Raw genomic sequence first — 26743 nt, 5'->3', positions numbered from 1 at the left:
GCATTGCATCACCATAACATGAATATTAGGAGACAGTAGTGTGATTCTCTTACGTACAACGTCAGGCCAATTAATCGACGCCGACGTACGTACGGAAACTGAAATATAACATGGCTGCTTAACTCATATATATATATATATATATATAAAATAAAATCGCTGATTGAATGAAATGTGTATGATATATAGTCCAATTCACACACAATCACACGCACACAAAAAAAAGAAGAAGAAAAAAAGAAAAAAAAAAAAGAAGAACCCTTCTACACGAGGGACCGAGAAAAGGAAAACGAATCGTTTGTGTTTTATTTATTTTTTTAATATTAAAAAAAAACAAACGACATCGATTCCTTTACTCGGTTCATTTGGCATTTTCCAAAAAAATGGAGTACTATCAATGTAAAATTAAACAGGACGCCCTTTTTGGTACTGGCCGGCGATGACACACAAAATATATATATATATATATATATATATATATATATATATATTATATAGAAATTAAGCTACTGAGCTTGGAGTGAGTCGCTGATGGGCTCCGATTTAACGGCCAATGCGGAAAGGTTGGAACCAACAGAGCCGCCACGGTGCAAGCTGCCACTCCGGTGATGCCGACACCGGAAGGATCCGACATGTGTGGTGGGGGAGCAAAGACAACTTTTCCACCTTGACATTTGTTTGGATTTGGACTCTTGCGACGTTGGGGACACGAACAAATGAGAGTGCTTCTTAAAATCGTCCAAATTAATTTCTCCAATGTTAATGTTTAGCTTCCGGCTCATCTGCTTTGGAGGCTTTTGCTCCACTACTTTTTCATTCATATTTGTTATCTGTTGCAACCTAATTAAGATCAGAAATATAAGTATAATTAATATATAATATATTACAAATGCATGCATGCATGCTAGCTAGCTGTTTGAATCTAATTTTAATTTATATATGTGCATGCATTCCAATCCGAGATTGGAATGAAACGGGTATTGATTGAGGATATTATACGTGGACAGCATGATCAAGACATGATCATCAACAATCTGCTTTTTTAATTCGTTCATAGCAGTCTTCATCATGTGATTTAACAACAATAAATATATATATATATATATATATATATATATACACACACACATGACTCGATGAGCATGCAGTTCGATCAAGGATGCAGCATGGCTGAAGTTCAGTATTTGAATTGCATAAATGGCTTTACCTGAATGAATATGAAGGAGTGAGTCTCCCGTGGTTGGTTGAATTGCTTTCAGGGTGAGAAATTAGGAAAAAAGTTTCACGTAAATTTTCCTCCTGATCCGATCTCTTTGATCTCTTATCAAGAGGAATGAATCGACTACGTATACTCTTGATCTCTATTTCTCACCCAAAAAGAAATGAACAACTCCGAATGAGAAATATGAAAAAACTGGATCTATTTTTTCGCTACAAATTTGTGGTAATACCTAACCAAACTAATTGTAGCCACTAATTCTCATTCTTCATCGGAGAACAAACAAAAATAGGACCTTATTAGGTACCCTTTTTTCCTATAATTGCAATATTGCATTGATTATACCCTTTTTTTAGTGTATCCTCTCTCTCTCTCTCTCACTATAAGCAAGCCTTAGAGTTCGACCAAGAATTCAAGCGGGTCTCTCTCCCCTCACACACACACACACACACACACACACACACACACACACACACACACAATCCAACTGCACAAGATCAGAGAGCTCAAAAGAAAGGCATGAAACTTAGATGGCCCAGAAGAGCACCCTTCTAGTAGTAAGTAAATAGCAAAGAGATTGATATCTTACTCCATGCTTGAAGAGGACTAACGTCTTTGTTAGTTTATTTTATCGTACAAGCAAGATGAAGGACGAGATACACAGTTAAAAACAAAATTAATTCGGAATCTTGTACAACCTTCCGATTGCATAGATTCACCAACCCGATTTAGCGGATTGAGAGAGAGAGAGAGAGAGGATTTCAGACGACAAAATAGAACACTAGCAAGTAAATGCTCACAAATACTAAACACTTCTATGGGAAAGACCAAATGCTAATGGTGTAAAGAACTGGATATCAACTCTGCCGAACCTTGCATCTCAGCCCCTACTTCAGTCTTTTGTAAATCTTTGCCAAGAATGATTTTAACACTGCCTGTACTGCTTTACTTGGATGAGCTTCTATGGATTTTACAAGCTTCTCATAACTCTTACTCTCATACTCCGCAAAGACACCCTGCAAAACACCCTCAGGTAAAAAACCAGTATATGCACCCTAATAAACAATATTGCTCCAGATAAGGTAAAGAAGAAAGATGAGGCAGGGAGGGAGACAAACCTCAAGATCAAGAACTTTATATAGCTCTTTCACTTTTGCAACACATGCTTCATCTGCTTTCCCATAGTTCTCCTGGTGACAAAACACGCATACACAAGTCTAGTACTATTGTCCCAAAACATAATACAATTTGAGTCAGATGAAGCTACTTCCTTACATATAATATTTTCAGCTGTTCTTCATTAGAGTGTTCTAGTGCTTTCACAACCAGCCAAGAGCATTTAAAATCTTCAATATCTGTTCCAATCTGATACAAAAAGACCACTGCTAAGGTCTCTAACTTTTTGTTAAAATGAGGAGATGAATATTCATGGAAATTTCATTACCAAGAGTCATATGAGTACTATTGTGGAACATACCTTACCGATCACTTCAGGAGCACCATAGCAGTCAAGATAATCATCCTACAGAACACATTCAACCATTGTTAACACTTCCAGAGAAGCTCTGGGAAATTACCAATAAAATATTGTGCATCTACAACAGTACAAGCACGCATGCACACATGCATATTTGGTTTCTGGCAAGACATGGGAAAAAGAAAATCTTGGCTAATAATTTGAGGTTGGAACAGCAGCTGTAACGCTTCTGATAAGTACTCCTGTCTTCACACAGTTTTTCAGCGATCAATGAAAATAAGGATTCCATGTGCAATAAACAGTTACCTGTACTTGAAAATAGTTCCCCATTTCTATAAGAACGTTCTTCACATTGATATGATTTTCAAGATTTTCACCAGCCATAAGCAATGCACAAGCAACCTGGATACATAAGAGTGATCATAAAGAATGAAAATTATTGAATCAAAACAGTTCATTGGGCTCAAAAGCACTCTATTTTTTTTGGGGGGGCCGGGGGGGTGGCGGAGGGGCTGCCAATATCTCGTGTTTGGTGAGGCACAGCCTACTCTTAAGAATATTTTTTATTTATAAATCACCGACTCTTAGAAAATATGGCCATCAACATCCAAAAGTCCCACAAGCAGTTTCATGTGGAAAGAAATTTCAATCAGAAGTCAGCAAGTTCATAGGAACACACTGTCAACAGATCTTCAGATTTACTTGGAAGAAACACCAGCTGAGAGTCTCTTTACAAGGAATTTAACGAAAAACCTAACTTAATGGGTTTAAATAAAAGATAGATATCAATCAGACCAAGAAACAAGACAGAACATAAGATGAGGGAATTACTCACCGGAAGGTAGAATGAATAATAAGCAGTTTTGTACTGAACAATGCGTTGGTGGCTGCATGAGAACACAAATATTTGATCTTTTAGAAACACAAAAAGCATCCCATGATTGGAAGTTAAATCATAAAGAAATCACAATCATCCCAATTTTTTACTTACAGAGAGAGTGAATACTTAGATAGATCTTTCTCTCCTACAAGTGTAGTAGTCAAATCTATCATTTGCCCTGAAGCTGTTTGGAATTCCACCTGTACACATGTAAATAATGTCAAAATCCATCTTCGTTTAAACAAAAAGTCACTAGTCCTCTTTACAGTATACAGAAAGATATCCCCACCTCATTAAATAAGTCCAACAGATCCACATAATAAGTCTCTTCTCTAAAATGATTTTTGAGAATTCGTGGAATGTGGTTACGGAGAATGATGCCATCATTTACAGCAATCATACCAACCTAGGTTCAATATTTGCAGAAGTTAGGAAAAACCAACATATTTATAAATATATAGTGTGTGTATATAAGTATACATATAGTAAGAAAGAAGGTGTTCGCTATGATTAAAAGTTTGCACCTTAGGTAGCCTAAACCAACAAGGTTGGCCACGGCGTGTAACAGAATTGTCCATGATATCATCAAGAACAAGAAAATATGCTTGAAGCTGCAAGAATCATTGTCAAGATTGGACAAAATTTTGATTGGGAAAAAAGTCAATCAATTGGTATAGAAACTTTTATGGGTGATAAAATCAGGATCAACCAAAAGAGCAAAGAGATACGTTGCATCCATACCCATTCAATGCACCAACCTAGCGCACACGCAAGAAAAATCTCATCATTAGTTAGTTCCTTTCCTTCTTTCAGTAATTTGTAGCTGTCAATGACAGATAGTCCTCGGTTCAGCTTTCCTGCCATTAATTCAATCCAACAAAGTCATTTTCTCTTCCTTGGAGGGCAGAAACTTTAGCACAATGATTTACTGAAATAAAGTGGGCAATTTCTTATAGATTATATCACTATACACACCTCCTGGTACGTTATAGTCAAGCATCTGCAAAGCACGGGTAACACAGACACAATCAGCACTAGTACATTGTAAGTAAAGAGACTAAAAAGGCTATACTGTTCAGAATTAGTAATAATTTTTTCCAAGCATGGACAAGACAGAAACCTCCGAGGAACAGCTTGTCATATTGGGGCTCAAAGATTCCCCGCGTTTGGCATGAATACAGATGTTTATGATGGAGGATAGTAGTGCGATGTATTCAAACGTATGCAGTAAATGCAGTTCCATTAATCTACCCCAAGAGTAAATGAAATTAAGGTCGATAAATCTTGCAACTTTACGTCATCACGGTAATTATCAGCCTCGGACCAGTGGCTCCTTTTCACATAGTCAAACTTTTCATCTTAGTAGTTCAATATGCAATGCTCCTGATTTCAGGAAATATACAACAGTCCTCGTATGATCTTTTGTGTTCGACCATCAATATTCACATTTTCATTGTCCCCACGCCATGCTGTCTGACGTTGATCAGACATACCAAGTTCTCAGACCACTTGGGACAACCCATGAAATTCCTATATGTCATACACCCAGAGAGAAAACCCCACATGCATCAGTTAAAAACCCAATAACCAACTAGATTCTGACTGCCAAACCCTTATGAAACGCATTAAATTCCGCCAAAACCGTCAAACTTCTGTCATTCAAAGTTCGAAATATAAGCCGAACGAGCTCCTAATTCTATGACCATGAGCTCGATTGAGAAAATAGAAATTAATAAACCAAAATCGAACTTGGAAGGAACTCCAAACCGTACAAAACACCACCAACACTCGAATAGTCTCAAACTAAAGACTCAATCAAAGAGAACGAATATATATATCGTGTATGTGAATGTGAAGACGTATTGTTCTGTGCGTGAGTGTGTAAAACAGAGAGAGAGGATGGAGTATACCCGCTCGACCCATTGGCGAGAATCGTCGGTGAAGTCAAAAGCCGGGTCGTGGAGGAGCTCAGACTTCAACACAGAGTACGCTTCCAAGAATCTCGACCTGAAATCGCTCATGGTCTTTTTTTGTTTGTTCTGTTTCTCAAGAAACACACGCAGAGAGATAGACAGACAAGGAGAGGCGCTTTGGCGAGAGCGATGCTCTGGGGTCAGTATTTAAAAGTTAAAAGTGAACGGAGTGGTCGTAGAGACGTCGTCGTTTTTCAATGCAATCAAATTAAATTCTTGTAGTACATTAGCCGCTTGTGTTGAATTGAAAATGAGCGCTCGTTAGTTGTTGATACTGACCTTTTGTGGACGTAATTGAGATAGAGGCTCTAATTTGGTGTCAACTTACAGACATGTCATTCCCATCTTCGGTATCGTCGTTTGGTTACACAGTTCATAAGATGAAATAAAATATTTTATTAAAAATTAAATAAAATATTATTTAATATAAAATTTTAATATTATTTTTATTTTAAAATTAAAAAAAATTAAATTATTTATTATATTTTATCTAAAAATTAAAAGAAATTATATAAAAAGAGATAGTTTAATTTTACGTAATCTTAGTCATAAGTTAATAATAATAATATTAATTGTCCTGTTTTCTAATAACAATAGGTCTTTTAATATAAGATGTCGTGGCTTACACGTATATTTTTTTTAAAACAAACAATCCATTCCCATGTGGCATGGATTGATATTTCAAAGTCGGCGGAGGTCGTGAAGTAATTGGGGACGTGGGGATAGAGCTAGAAATCCACCAACCAGCCACATTTTATTTAATTCACTGCCAAGTGGACCAACAATAGCACTGCAGAGGACGCCGTAGATACAGCGGCAGAGGACCGTTTCACTTTCTAATTGCATGCCCGACTCTTTGTATTCGTACTGTTGCACTTCAACCACGCGAGTTTGACTAAGGTAGTTTACTTGTATCCTCGATCCTTGTATTCTCACACTCTTCTAACTACTTTTCTCTCTCTCTCTCTTTTTTTTTTTTTTAAATGATATCTACATTCATAAAATCATAAATATTATATATTTAAAAAAACATATTATCTACATAAAAAAAAAAATTAATTTTTTAATTATAAATCTTATTTTTTTTTCAAAAGGAGAGAAACGCTTACGCAATGTATAATTATATCTAATATTACATTCTTTATTTTCTTTCTATTGGTACTGAGTGTTTAATAACAAAATATCGACTAATCTTGAAGGTATGTAGAATTTCAACAAAGAGTTTTTCCTAAATACATTTCGGATAATTCAATAAGAAGTTACTCCAATTCGATGATTCTTATAAATTGTTTACTCGAGATAATTCATTCAGACTTTAGATCTAAAGGGAGTATACCACTGAGACCAAGCCTAATTTATTTTCACAACTCTTTTTAATTCATCTCATCTAATCATTACAACTTTCTTAAATTTCTACACAATAAAATAAACAGTTCAATTTTTTCAAATTTCAAAACAAAAATAATATTAAAAAAATATATTCTAACAATATTTTATTCAACTTTTAATTTTAATCTCATTTCATTTGCGAAAACAAATTTTTACCGCTTATGCCAATTCCTAGGAATTCCATTTTCCCTTTTAATTACAAAAACAAACCATCATTGGCAAAACCATAATATGATCTATCTAATTCTAATCAAATAGGTTAAGCCCACAATCCTATATTCCTAATGCCATCCATTCTTCTGCTTATGCATTGAATCTTTATCTTAGGCTTTTTTGCAAATTACAAAAAGACAAAAGTTTTGGTGATATGTATGATCGATGAGGGGCGAGTTCAGCTATTAGAGTTTCACTCCCCAAAAAAATCAAAATTTGAAAATTATAAGAATTCTAATTACTGCTGGGACAAAGATAAATGGTAAAGCTATTCCTTTCACACTACTGCTACAGCCACTGGCTACTGCTTCAAAAGTCAATTATGTTGAAAATGCATTTGTCTTGAAGTTAACACACAGCATCAGCATGCAATGTTCCAACGCCATCTTGAAATAGAATTGTGTGTGTGTGTGTGGAACTTCTGGCAGCAGGTGCTAACAAAATCCACCTAGCAATCATGTTTTCCTCAAATCATTCGTACTAACAACTCCTAACTTTAGAGACTACAAGAATGACATTGAGAGTCAAAGCAAAGAAAATGATGACCCAATCCTTTCTAATTCTGCAGAGAAGCCGACTGGTCATGTAAGCAATGAGGTTGCTAGCTTCCAACACATTGACTATTCACTATCTTTAATGTATTTTTCATCCCTTCTTTGAATTTATATCACAAAGTTCGTTCCTTTTCTCAACAGCATGGTCTCTTGTCACTCTCTTCTGAAGTGGGAGTGGGTTTGGTGAGTTATTTTACACTCACTTGTTCCACCAAGAAATTGGAAACAAACAAACAAGAAAAGAAGAAGAAGAAGAAGAAGAAAATGTAAACGTTGTGTTAGAGAGCAAACAAATTATATACACAACAAGGATTGTTGATTCATTATTTAGTACTCTTCTTCTACATAATGACGATGACAACAAAAATCACATGTAACTGGTTGTATATCCTGGTGGAGTAATAGACTCTGCTACCTTTAGGAAGCGAGTAATCCAGCATCATTATCTGCAAATATGTATACCCAAAGACAGTACATTTATATATCTATATATATATATATTATGGTTACTGGTGACCTCCACTGTACAAGCAATTCTCACTCAAGTAACCATGTTAGTACATATATTTCACACAATAGTGAGAAAATTTTGAAAAAAAAAAATAGTAAAAAAGGAAAAATGAAAGGCCAATAAAAACCTTCAGCAACTCAGTGATTATGTTGCTTTCTACCTCTCAAGCTCTTGTTTACAAAGAGGACAGCAAGATATAATTTGAAGCCATTGATCTACACACTTGAGGTGAAACATGTGGGAACATGGTAACTGCCTCAATTCTTCCTTGTCCTTATACTTAGCCAGGCAAATACAGCATTCCTGTCATTTGCACCACAAGAAAAAAGAACATCCCCATCAGCAACTTTATATAAACTTTACTAGGGCAATACTTTTTTTTAAAAAAAGTTCCTCAATGGGACAACATCTTCTTGACTTTGTTATCTACTAGTAACATTAGGCTTGAAAAGAGGAATGGAGTTTTTTTAAAGATCATCAGTAGAGGCCAATTAAACACTTCTATTATCTATTGTATGAAATATTAGCCATCTGTAAGTTGAAATGAGAATTACTGGATCTTCATTTGCATGATCCGGATTGCTGTCGGCATCATTGCCAAGATCAAACTTGGTGTCAACTTCTTTGTATCTCCAACTGGGAAGCTGGGAAAGTTGATCGTCAGATGCTCCTCTATCAGTTGACCCGGCATTCATATTGTATCCGACGAGGCTGCTAATGAGTGGTACACAACAGCATAGCAGCAAAAATAGTAGGAATGGAAAAGAGTAGCAGATAGCATTCCAAGCCAGCAGGGAGATACAGAGCGCTTGGAGCTTTGGGGCTCGATGGAAGGAGCCAACGCGAGAGTCAAAAACCCAAACATTACCCATCACAAACAATATTGCAAAGAACAGCTCAAGTGAAGTCCGGCATTTGTTCATTAAATGTGAGATCCTGTGTCCATTACAAATTCAATTAAAAAGCTTGAAATGAAAACTCATTCGTGCATTAAAAAATTAAAAGCACGTAGCATATAATGTTTCATAACTAGCTCCAAAATTTTGTAATGATTCCAAACCGATAAGCTGTCACCATTGACATAGCGGATGGAAAGCACTGATCATTATTTGTTTAGAAAAAAAATAAACCATAGGCGTTGAAGGGCACAGCCGTAAAAGGATACCTGGATTCTTCGCTGCCCCCCTGCTGTTCCATTTCAGAAAGGCTGAAACCATCTTCATGAGTCAGATGAAGATGCCGGTAGTGCCCGTAGAGCAGCAGCAGACTAAGCATACAGCCAATATCATAGCCAACAATCCATATTCTCATAGGCCAAACAGGCATCTCCCTCTTGGAAATGACTAGAGTAAATGTTGTGGTGCTTATTTGAACAACCAAAGCTATAAACTCCATCAACATCCAAGTGCCAGAATTGAAAGGATTAGAACCAAGATCAGATCTTGATCCATTCTGGTAGTGGAATACTCTTCTTAAGAAGGAGAACCACCTTGCTCTAGAGATCCTCATCGCTATCCTTCCCAAAAACGAAGAAGGTAGGGCACGAACAGGCCTGTGTCGAGTGCCCACGGACACACGATCTCGTCCTGCTGAAGGATTTGATGAAAATGAAGCCGCACTTCCTGAGTTGCACAAGGAGTCCGGTGGAAAGAAGTACCGAGTATTCATTTGGAATTATTTTTACTGGACTAAAAATCAAGCTCAAAACTTTTCCAAATGATAAACTGATATTACCCCTTTGGCCACTCTATCATCACAAACAATCCATATATATAGAAGTGTCATATGATTTTAACTGAAATCGGAATAACAGCATAAGGGAATTTGCAATCACAAAGATGGTATTGTTGAGTCACGAAAAAAGTGGCTTTTGGCGCAGAGTCACACTATTCATGAGAGTTCAAAATGTAAGTACCAGCTGGGTGGGGCAGCCCATGAGAATTAGCTTGCGAACCTTCTCTGCGTACATAAAGCTCCGGGTGAACTTGCCAGCTGCAGTAAGCAAAAACCCCTAATTCAGAAGCCAACTCTAATGTATTCCAAATCCCAGAAAGCCCACAGCTCAATACAGTGAAAAATTCAAGCACCAACTATTTATGGGTTGCTTTACTTCAGCTCTACAGCTAAGAAATCTACTGGGTCTCCACCACCCGATCAACTTTCCTGGAACTCCTACACCACATAAGCTTGGAACTTTAACAACCTAAAACTCTCAACCCAAAATCACTCCAAAAGGCACCACACCATGCACTAGAGGTCAGAAGCACTAATGGGGATTTATGGATTGAGTTCAATATGAACAAAATCGTGGGAATTTTGAACCGTAAATAGAAGGATAGGGCAAGGCGAGCAGAACAAGGTGGGGTTTGAAGCATATGTCAGGAAGGTGAAGTTGGGTCTCTCGGATGGTGACCATAAATCACCAGCAAAAGCTTTGCTTTGAGTCCAAGAAAATCAGAGGGTTTGGAGGGAAGCTAACCGTTGGCCTCACCTCCATCTGGCTATTGTTTATTAAGCAAGCAAAGGTTCAGAGTGTAAGTTGTTCTTCAACTGCAGCGGATGCCCCCCCTCTCCCCCTAAATAGAAAATTGAAGTAAAAACGAATACGTTTCAGTATAATATTAAAGTTAGGTTTAGTAAAGGGATTATAAGATAATTACGTTGGCTAATTTTTGTTTACTAATAGAATATAAACAAAGTGATTTGAATTATGGCGGGTACTGTGGCTCTGAGATTTTATGGGTAGCGGTTGGCCAACCAATCCAACTAGCCAGTTGTATTATGTTGGAGCATGGCCCTCTTTCGGCCACCCCATTCTTGCAGTGGGGAAGTTTGGCTGCTGGGCGGGTAGGGAAGAACATTGTCGTCCTATGAGAATTCAAGGACAACAATTAGATGGGTCTTTATGAAGAGACATATTTCGATATGTCAGCATGATTGGAGCATTGTAAGCCACTTATATTCTGTCGCAATTCATGACATCATTTTCTTAGAAACAAGCCATGTGTTACGAGTGAGGCCCAAAAATTGATATTGTTTTCTGCAAAAAATAGTGTAAAAAAGAGGAAAAAAAGATTTGATCTTGACCTCTATTTTCAATCAAATCATATTCAATTTTGAAGCTAAAATGCTATAGGAGAGATCAATGTTTTGAATACCGTACCGGACGTCGTATCGGTCAAGATACTAGAACGAGATATTTTGATATTAGTACCGTTTCGAAATAGCGTTTCGGGATAACATTTCGGGATAGTCGATATATAAATAAATTATATATAAATACATATATATAAATTATAAATAGTCTAGTCTGAATTGAAGGTTAAAAAATAAGCTTTTAGTTTGAAAAAAAAAAAAACTGGCCGAAATATCGGCCGTTATAGGTCGAAATTGAGGCCAGTACGTCTGGTACCGGCTAGTACGAAATAGATATAGTACCTGTACTTGCCGTCCGGCCGGTACGAAAAATTTCGACCGTACCGATCGGTATGATACAAAATTCACAACACTGGGAGAGACTTTACGAGTAAGCCCCAAAAATTGAAAGGGGTTTTGTCGCAATAGCCTCCTGCCGAGACACCCATTTCTTTTTTGAAATCCATTCAACAACATGTTTCTCACCAGCTTAATTGGTGATTCAGTATGTGTCTGTGTTTTACATTTTTTTTAAGTACATCCGAGAAATTTAGGAAGATGAGTTTCTTGCAAGATGCATATTGGATTAATTTGGCCGGTAACTTTAGGCAACATGTTGGGGAAGTGTCATTTTTTTTCTTCATAAAATCTGTCATCGCAGCCCCTCCCCCTCTCCTTCTCGTTTCTCTCTTCTCACGTGTGTCTCCATCGCAACCTAGACCCGCTGCGCAACTATAGATTGGGCCTCCCACCGTAGCCACCGATCACCACCACCGAGCCCTTCCTCCTCCCCTTCGTAGCCCAGATCCCTCGCAAGCATGCACACCCTCTCTCTCTACACAGTTTTCCCACGTCGTGGCTCACATTCCGCCACCTACAGCAGCGCGTCGCCGCCCACGAGCACGCCGGACCTCCACCCCTTGGCATACCCTCCTTCCCCAGTCCACACCAACCTTCCTCTCTCCCTCACATGCCCTTTTCCTCACGGCCAAATCTGTACCACCAAACCATCATGCCTCCACCTCGATAGTTGACGGCACCACCAATTCCACTGTAGCCTCTCCGTGACCACCCATTTTAAATCCAGCAGAGATGGGCGAGGCGGGAGGAATAAGGGAGATAATGGGCAACGCGGGGGTGGGGGAGAGGATGAGCATCGCAAGTAGTGGGGGTGGGGGTAGAGGATGGGCGACGGGTGGGGGGACTTTGGTGACGCGGGCGGGAGAGGATGGGCGAGGGGGGAAGGATGGGCGATGGGTGACGCGGGAGGAGAGAGGAAGTAAAAATAATTTGAAATGAGTAAAATGAGAGGGAACGTGGATTTTGTTGTAGGAAGTTTTTGATCATTTCACTTAAAGCCACGTAAGGTGTGTTTTGGCTGATGTCAATACTTTTTCATTTGTTTGAGGGGTAAAAGTAGTCATATTCAAAGACGATGGAGAGACATATTAATACGGAAGTGAACAACCTTATCTCTAATTTCGTTGTCCTTGAGGCTTGGGCTACTCTCAAACGAAAACATTGTACACACCCAATGCTCAAGATCTTGTTCACAGACAATATGAGATTATTCCTCTAACACTTTCAAACCTCCTAACTACTGCATCGCTGATAGAATGGGAGCTGAGTTTTTTTGTTCGAAGGATGATTATGTCCTGAAATAGATCTCTTAGAAAATCAGCAAACTCATCGCATCAGTGGCTTTGTGCATCTGTAGGAGCAACAACAACGAGAGGAAGAGCTTAAAGCCAAGGAAGCAGAGCTTCTTCGAGGAAACCCACTGCTCAATAATCCAACATCCTTTAATGTGAAAAGGAGGTCAGTAGCTTGAAGATCCTACTTTCCCCAAGTTCTGTAATCAAATCTAGGAGCTTAATAATTTTTAGTTGTTAGTGGAGTCCTTTTCTAATGCGACGTTCTGTATGCATTCATTGGCTTAGTTGGGATGACGATGTGGTGTTTAAGAATCAGGCTCGTGGTGAAACCAAAACTCTGAAGCGCTTCATTAATGACACCATCAGGAATGACTTCCACCGGAAATTCCTGCAGAAATACATGAAGTAGCTTACTGTTCAAATCTTGAGTGAAGAAGCCCGAGCAATCTTCGAGTGAAAAGAAACCCGTGATTTGCAGTGATTGTATGTACCATGTACCAAAACTTTGTAAATTGCTTTGCTGGATGTGGATCACTGGATTTTGTTTTATTCACATCCGGATTATGGAATTTAATCTTCTATGTTGGCAACAATAGAGAGGACATGAAAAAGGCCTCAAATCAATCTGTTTTAGCCAAAATCGTTTGTAAGTTTTACACTCTTTTATAAATATATAGATACCATATGTATATGTTTTTTTTTTTTGAAACGCCATATGTATGTGTTTATTGTATAGGATATGGTAGGTCAATTTAGGCATATATATGGTAGGTGGGTGTGGGTATGCTGGACGTGGAAAATCCATCCGCATCCTCGCAAGCGGGCAAACACAAATTTCGGATCTCCATCAAAGCAGCCCTACTCCCAATATATAGTGCTCGAGTTTGGTACTCTCTCGGTATGGTCTCGTCTTGGTGGAAGTTTCAAGCTTGTATGTCTTGTATGTGTGCAGTGCCATCATCCAATTCAAAAGCACCGAAAAATCACATTAAAATCTGCATGATGCGAAATGAACAAACCACAACCTTACATGGTTTCATGGATGAATAATTTACAACTTTTCACTTTAACAAGCTGCTGCAAACAGAAAGAATACGATGATCCATCAAATGTTACAGAAATGTCAACAAGGAGACGGCCTTTCTTTTTCTTTTCTTTTTTTCCTTGGGGCGGGGGGGTTGGAAGTAAAAACAACATCCTAATAGCAAATCTCGAATAACACATGATTGATCGAAAATGAGAACAAAGAGGATCATGTTCGAGCATCGACCCTTGTAGTGTGTTCCAACCCGTCCCAAGTACTCCATATCAACTACATACAAAGTAGGCACTGGCAGAGGCTTCCTTTGCATTCTACTTATCCTTTTCCTTAGGTTCTTCCAAAAAAAACTCTGCATACAAATCTATCAAAGCGATCACAACTGTAGTGATCAGCGGACCCATAATTGCTCCCTGTAGAACAATAAATACAAGTCCAAAATACACAGCAAGCATCATTAGTACAGCATTAGGACAATTTGTGAACACAAGCTACAAATAAAAATATTCTCAACAAACTAAATCCGACACCGCTAAATTTAATTTGAAAAAACACCAAGATGGCAAAATGAGATGTTTCACTGGCAGAACGATAAAATACAGAGGACAGATGAGAATACATGAGTAGGAAGTTCTTGTGACTGGCGTTGAGCATTCCAATGATATGTATCTTTCTTGGTTAAAAAAGCCCTACACATGCCGATTCTAAAGGAGACTGAATCATGAGTGTTCTTTGTTTTCATGATCATTTCATTCCAAGAAGCAACTTTTTGGAAATGTGGAGTTCACTAAGAAAAAAAAATATTCTTAAATAAATAGCTCATCCAATAAGTCATTCAATCTTTAACAGCACAAAGAAGTTCAAAACAACCATTCATGGTGGACGGAACAAAGATCAATTTCATTAGAAGAAAAGGGATAGGGGACCTGCAAAATTATGTGTATAGAGCTCACGAAAATTGAGGACATCGTACTCTATTAACAAGACAAAAGCTGCAGCTGCCCCAAGAGAGATTTGGCTCATGAATTTTTCACTACCAGCAAAGCCATTTGTAAATATGCATCTGGAAGTGCACCTTTCTAAATATATTTGAGTTCGGTACAAAAAAAAACAAGTTCAACGTCAAACCAAATTGGAACTCATTTAATTTTTACTAGCTATTTTCTAAACAGAGAACCACACTTTCCATCAGAAATTAGACTTTGACTATGTAACATGCACGCTGCACATCAATTACAGAAGACACAAACAAGCACACTTTCAAGTATCATTTGGAAAATGATGCTGCAGCTTCACAGCATCCAAACAAATTCAAGGTTCATTGATAAAATAAAAAAGCATTTCAAATCAAATTATGTTAGTAGAAACTCTTTCAATCTGCAAACTAGTTAATCTTCCATATATAAGTCCATTATCTCATATCAATAAACCTTCAATAATTTTCCAAGCATTCTGTTGCAGACAAAGCAAGGGGGAATGTACATCTTAGGATTGCACTGATACACCGAAAGGGAAAACCACATGAACTGAAAAATCACAACGCTATAAGGAGCAAGTTACCTCAAATGCAGAAGGGAACAATGTCATTCCGCCAATGATGCTAAGCCCTGTGAGATAACCACTATGACCAGGTATGTCCTCCTGAATTTCGGATGAAACATAATCCATAAGCGCAAGATGAACAATGGACAAACTAATGGCTAATATGTATCTGCCTTCCACTAACAGTTGCAGAGCTGCTGGAATTGTGGCAAGCCAAACTGGAAAGATTGGCAACAGAGCGCTGATGAATGCAAGTACTGTCGACATGTACAAGAAATGTATATTGCATAGTCTAAACAAAAGCCAGGTGAGACATCCTTGAATAAAGGCAATCTCAGCCGTAGCCAAAAGCACACCCGAAATTGCTTTATCAAGAACTTCAACACATCTAACCCTTGCCGAACTTGACATAGGAAGCATGCACATAACTTGTTCAGTCACCCCACCAGACTCCGACGTGATCAGATAATACAACACCCAGAAGAACACCATTGACTGAGATACGAAATTGAAAACCTCTGCAGCCCCAGATACAATCGAACTCCCAATGGAAACCACAAGCTTTGCACTGCTGCCTAACACGGTTCTACTGCTAGCAAACACACGTTGTGACACGTCCACCCCTCTAACCGCAAACTCTTTGGCCTTCACAACCAAATCGTCCCTGGTGATTATCAATTCCCTAAACATCTCATCCAACTCTTTATATATCTGCCCCCATTCCCTATTGCTAATCCTATTTCTCAAGCTCAAAAACTTCTCTGTATATGGCGAAGGACTAGCTAAAGATGTTGGAGGCGCCGAAGAGTTAGCCGGTCTCTTTATCACGAAATGCTTGATCTCAGTCACAAGCTCGGTCATATTATACTGCATTGCCAAACTATCAATCTGATCCAACACAGTCTCATAGAACGTAGTAGTGTACCTATCCACCATTCCGGGCACATCATTCTCGTCCATCCACTGCTTCACGCCAATCTTCTCAGCATAGTTGCTTTCTTCCACGTGTAGTTTCAGAGAAATCACAGCGTCTTTTCCTTCGACCCCAATCTTGTATGAGAAGAACATGACCCCAACTAAAAACCCAATAATCATTCCAACAATCAGCCCAATTGCCACAATGGTTTTCAGCCTCTTCAATATTCCACGAGTGAAGAACGTACTGACTGGACTACGGCGAAAGCTATTGCTCCGAAACGACGATAAGGCCGACATTGTCGAATCCACTTTCCTAGAGCTAAACACAAGCCCTAGTCCGATCAAGCCCAGAGACATAATTCCTCCAAATGTCTCATAAGCAATGATGAATATCCCAAACGACACAAGCAATCTCAGTAGCTTCGAGAAGCCACTACGGTTTCGTCTTGGGGTCTCGGATATCGGCTTTCTTCTGAGGATCCGGAAGCAAAGATGGCGAATTTCGACGAGGGTATGGACGAAGACTTTAAAAACGGCAACTGGGACGGCGAAAATGGTCTCGGTTAGTCCGAGATTCAAGGGTTCCGACCAGAAGGAGACGAGCGTTCGTTGAATGCCTCTGAGAGGAATGGAGCAGAGCACGGCCCACTGAATCGGGCGAAGATACTCCCCGAGGAGTTTGCAGATGAAGTAGAGGATAAAGATGGCGAAGGCGACACCGGCGTGGGCCATGGCGATGTAGAGAGCCAGCCGGACCTGGGGGTCTCCGGAGATGGAGTGATTTGGGTTTGGTGGTGGAGGCTCGTGAGGTTGTGGTGGCGCGTGGGGCTGAGGAGGTGGAGACGAGGATGGAGAGGGTTTGCGGATTGAGGCGGTACGGAACATATCTTGCCATGGTGGGGTTGTGGAACTTGGATTTTCGGTTTTTGGGTCAGAGTACGGGACTAGCTCCATTTCCCTGTGTCTATTCCAGTCTCAGTTAAGGTGAAACTGAATGCTTCCAGCCTTCCACCTATGTTGGACTGATACAAGGGGAATTGAGTCAGAGAGGGGGGAAGGGGAAAATAGATTCTATTGTGCTGGAGTTGGATATGTGGTGTGCGTGTCAGACCCGGAAAGACCGTTTTTGGGACAGAGGAGAGAATTGAGATGTGGGTTCGTGGGGGACCTGTAAGATATAAAATCATTAACCATTAGCATTGGCGGTATTAACCAATACTCTTTTCCAAACCTTTAATAACATCTAAATCTTGTACTCCATGTTTACCTGAGAAAAATGATTTCTCTGAACCATTGTTTCTTCCATTATTTTTTGACAAATGTTTTTTGGGTAGCTGTTTTATTTTGGATTTGGGTTTTAGGCTACAGAATTCGTTTCAGTAAATGTCGGTTCTGAGTTCAAATTCTTATCATCCCGATCAAATCATTTTCGTTATCATTTATTCCCTTGATAACTTGATGCGCTTGTAAACAGAGACTGGCAATTAAATCCTCTTCAAGAACTGCACTGTAACTACTCATTCATTGTGTTGGATAGAACTCAGTGAAATTACTGGCAGTTCTATTTTCCCCTATTGAATGAAACAGCAACCTTTACTCCATAAATATTGCCCTTATAAGTACTCAGGACTAAATAATTATAGAACTCTACTAGTATTTGTTATAAACCCATTAAGTATAACTCATTCTTGAAAATCGGCTTATAAGAAAATGGTGTTTAGGGGCTTATAAATCATAAAACAATCTCATACTTAGTCGATGTGGAATCGTAACAGTATTCCACCCATCGAATGCAATGTTTTGGACCGTTTACTGCATCAAGAGTCTTCCCGTGGTCTTTTTCTTTTTAGTTTTGAAAAAGAGTCCTTAAAAAGTCAATAACACTGTAGTTGAGAACGAACTCAGAGCACCAAGCCAGCTGGGGGAAAAAAATGAATGAACCGGGTAGTAGACATCTTTTGGACTGCCCGAGTTTGAAGGGCAATTCTTAATTGGCTAGGTTATAGAACTTTGATTCAGGTTTTTCCACCAGCATGTGCAATTTCAGATCATGAACTCAAGCGAAAGATTATAATGATCATAGTACAAACCTATATTAAAAATTCAGAAACATAGAGCTGCTCAGAAGTTGCTCTTATTCTTTAGAAACGTGGAATGAAACATACATTCAAAGAGTGCATATGTTAATTCTTCTGCGAAGGCAAAAGTAAGCACACAACCGGTAAGCTAGAGCCATGGCAAGCAGAATCCATACTTCTTCCAATCCACCATTCAGGTTCACTGCGTTGAAAGAAGGTGAACTCTGCAGGGTCCTGCACCCTCCTTGGCTTTGGCACTCATATAATTCGTCTCCAGAATATTGCACTTTCAAGAGAAGTCTGAAGCCATAGTATATGAACGACAAATACTTCAACCACCTCATAAATTTTGGTATGTGCTGCAATTAAAACATTCAGCGAGGCTTATGTATGTGTCTGCAATACTTTACTGATTCCCAAAATATTGCAACTACAATATAGGGCTGAAGACTCAAGAGGAAAACCAAACTAAGTACAATTTTCAATGCTCCAGATAGTTAATATGATAGTTATAGAATGAGTTTAAATAAAAATAAATGAATAAAGTACTATTTGGTCCCAGAAGCAACTCCAGAACCCTCGCCTTGGCTGTTGTCAACAAGCTTAGGCAACTAGCAAAGGAAGGGTCTGCGGCTAGCATTAACACCTGTTATTTTTACATGGACTGCATGCGTCTTCATGAAACTTGAAAATGGGATTTAAATTAGACCATTAGTTTTAAAACCAGAAGCAGTGTATACCTGGACATAGTAACCTCCAGTGAGAAGAAACAACATTAATAGCAAAGAAGCAACCATGCCAGACCTTTTGATACTCAAAACTGCAGCTCCAAATAGCTCTCCTGCCCCCTAGAGGCAGAAAGAGATTCATTGAACCGTCGAAGGAATATAAACACAGAATTGGAAATTCATAGACTTACCTGGCTTGTTATTGCTACCAAAAGTATGGCAAATAATGTCAGGAAGAAGCAAGGGACAGTTCTCTTGAAGCCAGCCATGAAATACAAAATGAGCATGAAAAACGTAGGATAGAGAACATGTGCCACCATGTCACAAAGGGTGCTGCACACATAGTATACGCTTAATCTATACATGTCTGCTTTCCTTTCCTTCACCAAATATATTTTTTCAAACGGGAACACGTATACTGCTCCAAAAATTGATGATGATGTCCAAAATATACAAATGTAGAACAACAAACCGACCTGCAATTTAGGTCATGAAGATTCAGTCGAATGCATGGCATGATTGAAACATATATGTAGCAAAGAAGCTTAAAAATGAAATTGAAGAGCTGCTAAAATTTTTAACTGCACGAAATGAAGTCATGGTAATTTACCTGATCTCTGAGATGAGCCTCGGTGTCAATCTTGGATTTCCACCAAAGAAGGCCCAACAAGACTGCAACTCCTACTGCTTGAACAAGTCTTAGCTTATCAAAATAATCCTTGCACCTTTCTCTAAATGTTCTCTTTGACAGTACCATGAATTGCTCCCACCAAGTCATTGTCCAGTCCCTCTTTACTTGAATGGCTAACTGAAGATGCTCTGATGTCTTTGTTGTTTTATGATTTTCTTCTTTTTCCTTGGGCTCCAGCTGAGTTTTGTATTTGAGTTGTAGAAACTGAACATAACACACAGAACAGATGTTTAGAGAGGGGAGACAGAATTTGTAAGACGTAAAATTTCAAGTTCTTACTTCGATGATGGCCTTCTCTGAGTCAGGAGATCCTCGAGTTTCCAAAAAATCTCCAGGTACATTTATGTCACTCACTTGACCAGCTGCTAAATCAAGCAAGAACTCTGCAGGATTCATGGGTATTTCTGGGATGAACCTTAACGATGAGAAATACTCCATAGACTCTCTAGCCTTCCCATAGTACACAGGGTAGCCTTCTGATATTAGCAGAATTTTGTCAAACATGTGAAACATTCTGCTTGATGGCTGATGGATGGTTGTGATTATTGTCCTTCCTGCCTGTGGACCGTCAAATGTAATCTTTAGAACTAGTCCAATTTATAAACTGGAATATAGCACATAGAAAATGCATCTATTGATGGTACCTTAGCAAGTCCTTGAAGAATTATAAGGAGTCTATTGGCCGAGGTAGAATCAAGACCTGAAGTAGGTTCATCAAGCAACAATAACGAAGGATCAACAAGAATTTCATGACCAATGCTGGTTCTTTTTCTTTCTCCTCCAGATATTCCTTTTACAAATCCTCCTCCTATTCTTGTGTGACGACATCTATGGTTATACAAGAAATCATTTAGAGGAGCTGCTGAAAGTATGTTTAAAAAAAAAAAGAACTTACTTCTTTAATATGATCCAGCTATGTTGAATATAATCTTTTAAGATACCCTCCAGCTACTCTCCCATTTAACACATACCTTTCAAGGCCTAGCTCCTTCACAATCATCTCCACTCTTGCATATTTTTGTTGTTGGCTCATATTGCTTGGAAGCCTTAAAAATGCAGCAAAAACTAAGGTTTCTTCCACTGTTAATTGTGGGAAGAGCACGTCATCTTGTGTCACAAATCCTATCCTGTAAGGCAAAAATAAATTTAATAAGAAATACGATATTAATATATCTTCTACACCTTTAAGAGTGTATTCGGATGACATGGATGAAGTTTCTGTGAAGTTGGCTGACCTCCTCTTAACAACTGCATTATATGGGATGTCATTATAAGTAATCTTTCCTTCAACGTTGTCAAGTAGTCTTCCTCCTATCACTTTTAACAAGGTTGTTTTCCCACTACCAGAAGGACCCATCAGAGCAAGGATTTCTCCAGGGCCGATGCTTCCAGTTATACCCTTCAATATCTGCTTGCAATTGTCTTGCTCCATGTTAAGTTGTGTAGCTACCTTGGAAACAACTGACTTCACCGGGTTGTTGGAGGAAGCTTGGCTACTTCTCACCTTATACTCCACATCTTCAAACTGCATCACCAAGAGACCCACAAAATATGTCTAGCAATTATATTGAAACTGTAACAAACATGATCATATATATAAGAACATAGTCAAATCCTCAAGAATTTCATGCATTATGAGTTGCTTTGCTTTCGTTATCAATAGGGACTCAAATTTTGTGCAAACAATGAGAGTTTTAGCTCAGCTCAAAAGCTTCCTTCAAGTAGAAACGGTTAGACATACTAGTACCTTGAGAAATATTGGAAGAGGGTGATCTTTGTTGGTATTAGAACTCTCATCTTCTAAATCAATCTCTGAGTACCTATTTCTAAGGTAGGCTTGAGACATGAACTCAATGTTGTGACCAAAACCAGTACTCCCAGCAATCTGCATAGTTCCCATTGTTGGGGCGGACAATGACATAACCTCAATTTCATCATCTCTCTTAATTTCCATGTTCTTGGGCGGCTTCCAGGGGGTAGCTACTCTGCTCAAACTATCCTTAATGGGGACTTTGTAATGTAGTGAATCAAACTGCAAGAAATCGAAAACCTGCCTATAATGTGGAGGCAGAGGATAGGTTGGTGGGCCATGTGCTTTCCATTTCCAGTTTTAGGACAATGAAAATGGCTTTGTTTTAGTTCCAACATGCCCCTTGCAACCATAATGACTTGACTTGCCTTGTGAACATGCCAAGAACATGACCAGAAACTATCTATAGTCGAGTCTGCTCATATGTAACGGGAACTCACTGGTTTTTTTTCCCTTCAAATTTTCATTGAGATTCCTAAAAAGTACTTGAAACATTCTATCTCGATTTCATCTCATCATTACAATTTTTTCAAATTCTTATATAAAATATAATAAACAATTCAATATTTTCAAATCCAAAAAAAGAATAATATTAAAAATTAATAATCTAATAATATTTTATTCAACTTTCAATTTTTATTTAAAATCATCTTATCTTACATCTTTTCACTATCCAAACAACTCCTCCTTATTCTGCTTTGCAACGGAGATTACAGAGTACAATGTAATCCTATTGCATAATTTTGACTTATAAAAAAATCATATTGCATAATTTTAAAAAAGATATAAAATAGAGGAAAACAGGTTCATGTTTGGAAATCATCAACTTATCAAGGTTTTCTAGGAATTCTCTCTTAATCCAAACATCTTTTATGCTTAGTAACATAGTGAATTTGTTAAGGGTTAAAAAAAGGATATCAAAGTTGCTCAGTGAAAATTTGGAATATGGAAAATGATGTACTTTTATAATTATTTTTACAATTATATTTTAGATTTTTAATAAAAATAATATCATTTTATAAAAATATTTTCAAATAAAAATATAATTATATAAATACTTATCCCCTATATTATAATATTATTATTAACTTTATTACTTAAAAGATTATCAATATTGTACTTATTTTATCGGAGGCCAGGCCAAACAGGCTTCGTTGCTACCACAACCCAAAAAGACGCACAATACAGAACACACTCGACACAAACATAGCTGGGCGGACGAATCTTCAAGTTCTTCGAAGAAAAATACAATGGACGAGTCGCAGGAGATACTCATGAACTCGCTGGAGAACTCCGGTATTTCGATCCCACCAAGCGTTTCTTCGCTCCGAGACCTCAACCCCAACATCTTGGTCTCCATCTGCGCCCAGTGCCTTAACCTTCTCGACCACACGGCATCCTTTCCCACCTCTCTTCCCGATGGATCCATGGCCACCCAGGTCAAGATCTGTTCGGACATCGCATCAGGGATTAAGAGTTTGGGTTACATCGGAGACATGAGTTTCCACAAGGTTAGTCAAGTAAAAAAAATGGCGTTTTTGGATTGTTTGAGTTTGGGTTGGTTGCTCCGACAATTTTGGACAGAGTTAAGGAATAGGAATGTTTGACAATTTGCTAAGCATTATTTTGCTCAGAAACAAAAAGAGGGCGAACGAAATACATTACTTCGGCTTATAAAAGTGACATGGTGAAACGCGGCATTTAGATTTTACGAAGTTTAATTTTCACAAAAATTTAATTTTGGACTTGGAAGTTTTTTGCTTTTCGATAACCAGCATTTTTCCTAGAAGAAAGGGGTTTAGTACGATCAGAACTAGGGTACCTCATAAAAAAATAGTTTATTAATTTATGGGCCTCGATGTATGCTGCAGTTCACAAAGTTAACTGATTGCAGAATAGTTTGATTTTTTTCTTTAGTTTTGCTCGATTATTTCTCAATTTTACAATTGAATTGCTTTTGCGATTATTATGGAGAGGAAAGACTTCAATTTGCACCTCCCAGAGTGTTTCCATACCAAATTAGAATTAGTTATTTGCCATGAATTTCGGTTACAGATTTTATTTGTCTATGGTGTCGACGTAAAGCTTTCCAAAAGATTATGGATTCTGTTGTCTGAGAATTTATAAAGTTTGGTTACACCCGTGTTTGCTAGTCACCATGGAGTGTTCAATAAAAAATTTCAAGTTTACATTACCAATCATTTGACCTTTCCTCTGGCAGTTGGAGCGGTTCAGTGTCACTTGTACTTTTGTCCTCGATGTTTGATTGTTTCTTTTTGGTCAGTGAACCTTGATACTTCCTGTATATAGACGAGCTTTAAGACCGTTGTGGTGAATATATCTTTCTTTTTTATATCTTTTTTTTTTTTTTTTGGGGGGGGGTTTCCTCAGTTTTGCTGCATGTCCTTCATTTTCTTCTCATTATGTTTATCGTCTGTTTTTTTTTTTTTTAATTTTTTTGAAATTATGCTTAGAAACAGACTATATGTGTTGCTTACGGCAGTTCCTGTATCCGTCTGAAGAGGACTTGTATAAGTTGATCAGATTCCTGGTGGAGAGACTTTCTGAGATATCTGAAGATAGAAGAACTGCTGATGTGAAGGATGCTAAGGGTAGAGGGAGAATAAAAGATGATGATCAAAAAAGCACTTCCGAGGACCGGCAAAAGAAGGATAATAATGGAGGGGTAGATCTTAGTTGTAAGAAAGGCAGAGTCAAATTGGAAGATCTAAGACTGAATATTGAAGTGTCGGAGTGGTTGAATACCAAGATTGGAGATGCCTCTCTTAGCAGGCTCCATGAGGCTGATCTCATTCGAAGAAAAATGGATGAAGTGGCTGTTGATGATGTATATTTCTCCCGGACTGGAGATTTCAGCAAGGACAAACTGACTACTGTATTGAGTGGGAAGGAATCTTCTGAAGAAGTGGTGGATGCTGGAAGAGATACAGCAGGAAATGAAGAAACTGCAGCTTGGAGAGATGATAAGGATGTTCTAGTGTTTGAACAGAAAGGATCTTCTTTTAGAGAGCAATCTTCCAAGGTAATTTCATTTGAATTATTGTGAATTCGGACAATTATTGAATGGACTAGTTAAATGGTAATAGAAACAAACCATGCAGTCAAGGACTCAAGATGATCTAGTTTCTAACAACGGTGTAAGAGGCGAGGCATCGAAAGACAGTCAAAAGCTTAAATTTAGGCTTAAATTTAGAATTCAAATTTATTTTCTTCTTAGAACAAAAAGTTCTTAGCATTTTGGAAACAAAATCCTGATGATGGGCTTTATTTGATGTTTATTTTTTTACTAGATAATATATGAGACTGGAAAAACAAAAAATAAAGAAAAATCTTTTTTGGAGGAGAGAACAACAAATAACACTGGACTACGGCGACTTGAGGAAGAATTGGAACTGTTAAGGGCAGCAGCAGAGATGGCTTTTGATGCGGAGCATCCCCTTGACTTCTACCTTGGGCAGCTCGATGAGAAAATTGATGCCAAAAAGTGTAATCTTGCTGAATTGGAATCGGCATGGTAAGATATCGCTGCCTTTTTTCTCATAAAAATGTTCCCTTCTGCTTTTCCACGATGACATGTTTTGAGCATGCACTTTTTTAATATATATTACTTAGAATAATTTAAAATGTACATTTGAAAATGGAAACTAACTTTTTTTTTTTTCTTGCAAGCATGGAGATGCAAATATTGATTTCACCTGACATAATCAATCTTCCACAGGGAAGCTCTTAGAGAGTCTCTGGAAGAGAAGAAGAGAAGTCTTGAGGAGTCTTTATATGCCAACAACCCAGAAGCTCAAGAAAAGCTCCAAAAGTTGAGAGAAGTTGAGTTGGAAAAGCAGTGTGTCTTGTCTGAAATTAGACAGAGGTATAATTCTGGTTTGGATCTTTACACTTATTTGCTTCCTTTGAAGTGTAAAGACGGTTTTTCCTTTTCTTTTTAATTATTATTCATCTCTCTTCCTTCTTATCTTTACACTTCCTTGGCAAAAGATAATTTCGCATTTTCTGCGTACTACTTTGCCTGTTCTTGCTGCAACTGTCTTGTCATTCTGTAGGGAGGAGGAACATTCTCAACTTTGTGCAGAACTTGAGAGACAGCCCAAAACGGCATGTAGGAATTCCTACATTCAGCGGATAAAGGAGATAACAAAGAATAGTCGGAAACAAGATGCTGATATAGATCGGATCTTAAAAGAGACCAGGGAGCTTCAATTGGAAAGTAACTCTACCCAAGAACGTCTTCATCGAACTTATGCTGTCGTAGACGAAATGGTATTCAGGTACAGACTGTTTGCTGTTGCAGCCCCTGTAGGCTGTAGTGTCGTAATAAAGTTGATCGATTTGTGCTGAAAAGAAGTATGCATGTGCAGGGAAGCGAAGAAAGACCCAGTAGGAAGACAGGCATATAGACTTCTCACTAGCTTCCACGAGGCATTCGAACAGATATATGAGAAAATCCTGGCCACTGATAGAGTACAAAGAGAAGTGGCTGAACATGAAATGAAGCTAGCGGCTATGGCATCCCGTAGCTTAAATGTTGAGAAGCTACAAGCTGATCTGGATGCCATAAGGAAGGAAAATGTGTACCTACAGCAATGCCTCCGGGATAATTAAACCTGTGATTTTTCATTCTGAAACCATTGTTTCAACTTCTCAATACACTTTTGTTTAGCAAAGAATATTGTACATTATTACTTGAATGAAATTTTTACAAAGATTTTATACAATAAACATCGATTGTATAAATATATGAAGTGGGAAAGGCAAAAGAACACGTGTTTTACTATTCTTTCGCTTTTGAAGATATTTTGCATATTACCAAATAAATGTAGGAAAACAAATCGCAATGGGCGGCTTCCCCTCATGGGAAATGGTTGGGAGTTAAGTCACTCGCTTTAGATCTTGGTTTA

At 38.3% G+C, this 26743-nt stretch overlaps 5 protein-coding genes across 8 annotated transcripts; 1 reads left to right on the top strand and 4 right to left on the bottom strand.

Moving 5' to 3' along the window:
* Positions 1–1815: 1815 nt before the first annotated feature.
* LOC108985607 (farnesyl pyrophosphate synthase-like) lies at positions 1816–5666 on the bottom strand. Its single transcript, XM_018957967.2, has 12 exons — positions 5487–5666; positions 4552–4576; positions 4318–4433; positions 4101–4187; positions 3866–3982; positions 3688–3776; positions 3532–3583; positions 3003–3098; positions 2697–2741; positions 2495–2584; positions 2338–2409; positions 1816–2235 (listed from the first exon to the last, which is right to left on the bottom strand). Exons 1-12 carry the CDS (start codon positions 5595–5597, stop codon positions 2107–2109), a joined length of 1029 nt encoding a protein of 342 aa, XP_018813512.1. The 5' UTR covers positions 5598–5666; the 3' UTR covers positions 1816–2106.
* A 2322-nt stretch (positions 5667–7988) lies between these two features.
* On the bottom strand, positions 7989–9956 carry LOC108985596 (E3 ubiquitin-protein ligase At1g63170-like). Its single transcript, XM_035687253.1, has 3 exons — positions 9382–9956; positions 8771–9152; positions 7989–8519 (listed from the first exon to the last, which is right to left on the bottom strand). The coding sequence occupies exons 1-3, from the start codon at positions 9882–9884 to the stop codon at positions 8373–8375; spliced, it is 1032 nt and encodes a 343-aa protein (XP_035543146.1). The 5' UTR covers positions 9885–9956; the 3' UTR covers positions 7989–8372.
* A 4015-nt stretch (positions 9957–13971) lies between these two features.
* Positions 13972–17696, bottom strand: LOC108985587. The gene is made up of 2 exons (XM_018957935.2): positions 15606–17696; positions 13972–14458 (listed from the first exon to the last, which is right to left on the bottom strand). Exons 1-2 carry the CDS (start codon positions 17457–17459, stop codon positions 14360–14362), a joined length of 1953 nt encoding a protein of 650 aa, XP_018813480.1. The 5' UTR covers positions 17460–17696; the 3' UTR covers positions 13972–14359.
* An 829-nt stretch (positions 17697–18525) lies between these two features.
* LOC108985571 (ABC transporter G family member 26) lies at positions 18526–22024 on the bottom strand. 2 transcript variants are annotated; one of them, XM_018957918.2, is made up of 9 exons: positions 21750–22024; positions 21238–21527; positions 20974–21129; positions 20647–20830; positions 20282–20560; positions 19922–20206; positions 19503–19787; positions 19324–19431; positions 18526–18942 (listed from the first exon to the last, which is right to left on the bottom strand). In XM_018957918.2, the coding sequence occupies exons 1-9, from the start codon at positions 21954–21956 to the stop codon at positions 18673–18675; spliced, it is 2064 nt and encodes a 687-aa protein (XP_018813463.1). In that variant the 5' UTR covers positions 21957–22024; the 3' UTR covers positions 18526–18672. The 2 variants fall into 2 exon arrangements, with proteins under 2 accessions (XP_018813463.1, XP_018813471.1); XM_018957926.2 differs by having other exon boundaries at positions 18791–18883; positions 21750–21976.
* Positions 22025–22956: 932 nt separating this feature from the next.
* Positions 22957–26605, top strand: LOC108985554 (coiled-coil domain-containing protein 22). Of its 3 annotated transcripts, none has more exons than XM_018957899.1 (6): positions 22957–23323; positions 24316–24855; positions 25124–25347; positions 25552–25698; positions 25889–26113; positions 26204–26605. In XM_018957899.1, the coding sequence occupies exons 1-6, from the start codon at positions 23063–23065 to the stop codon at positions 26445–26447; spliced, it is 1641 nt and encodes a 546-aa protein (XP_018813444.1). In that variant the 5' UTR covers positions 22957–23062; the 3' UTR covers positions 26448–26605. The 3 variants fall into 3 exon arrangements, with proteins under 3 accessions (XP_018813444.1, XP_018813451.1, XP_018813454.1); XM_018957906.2 differs by having other exon boundaries at positions 23217–23323; positions 24293–24855; XM_018957909.2 differs by having other exon boundaries at positions 23224–23323; positions 24287–24855.
* Positions 26606–26743: the final 138 nt, after the last annotated feature.

This window comes from Juglans regia, chromosome 2, assembly GCF_001411555.2.
Source record: "Juglans regia cultivar Chandler chromosome 2, Walnut 2.0, whole genome shotgun sequence".
Lineage (NCBI taxonomy): Eukaryota > Viridiplantae > Streptophyta > Magnoliopsida > Fagales > Juglandaceae > Juglans > Juglans regia.
The sequence above is the reverse complement of the archived record's forward strand: the minus strand, read 5'-3'. Positions and strand labels throughout refer to the sequence as shown.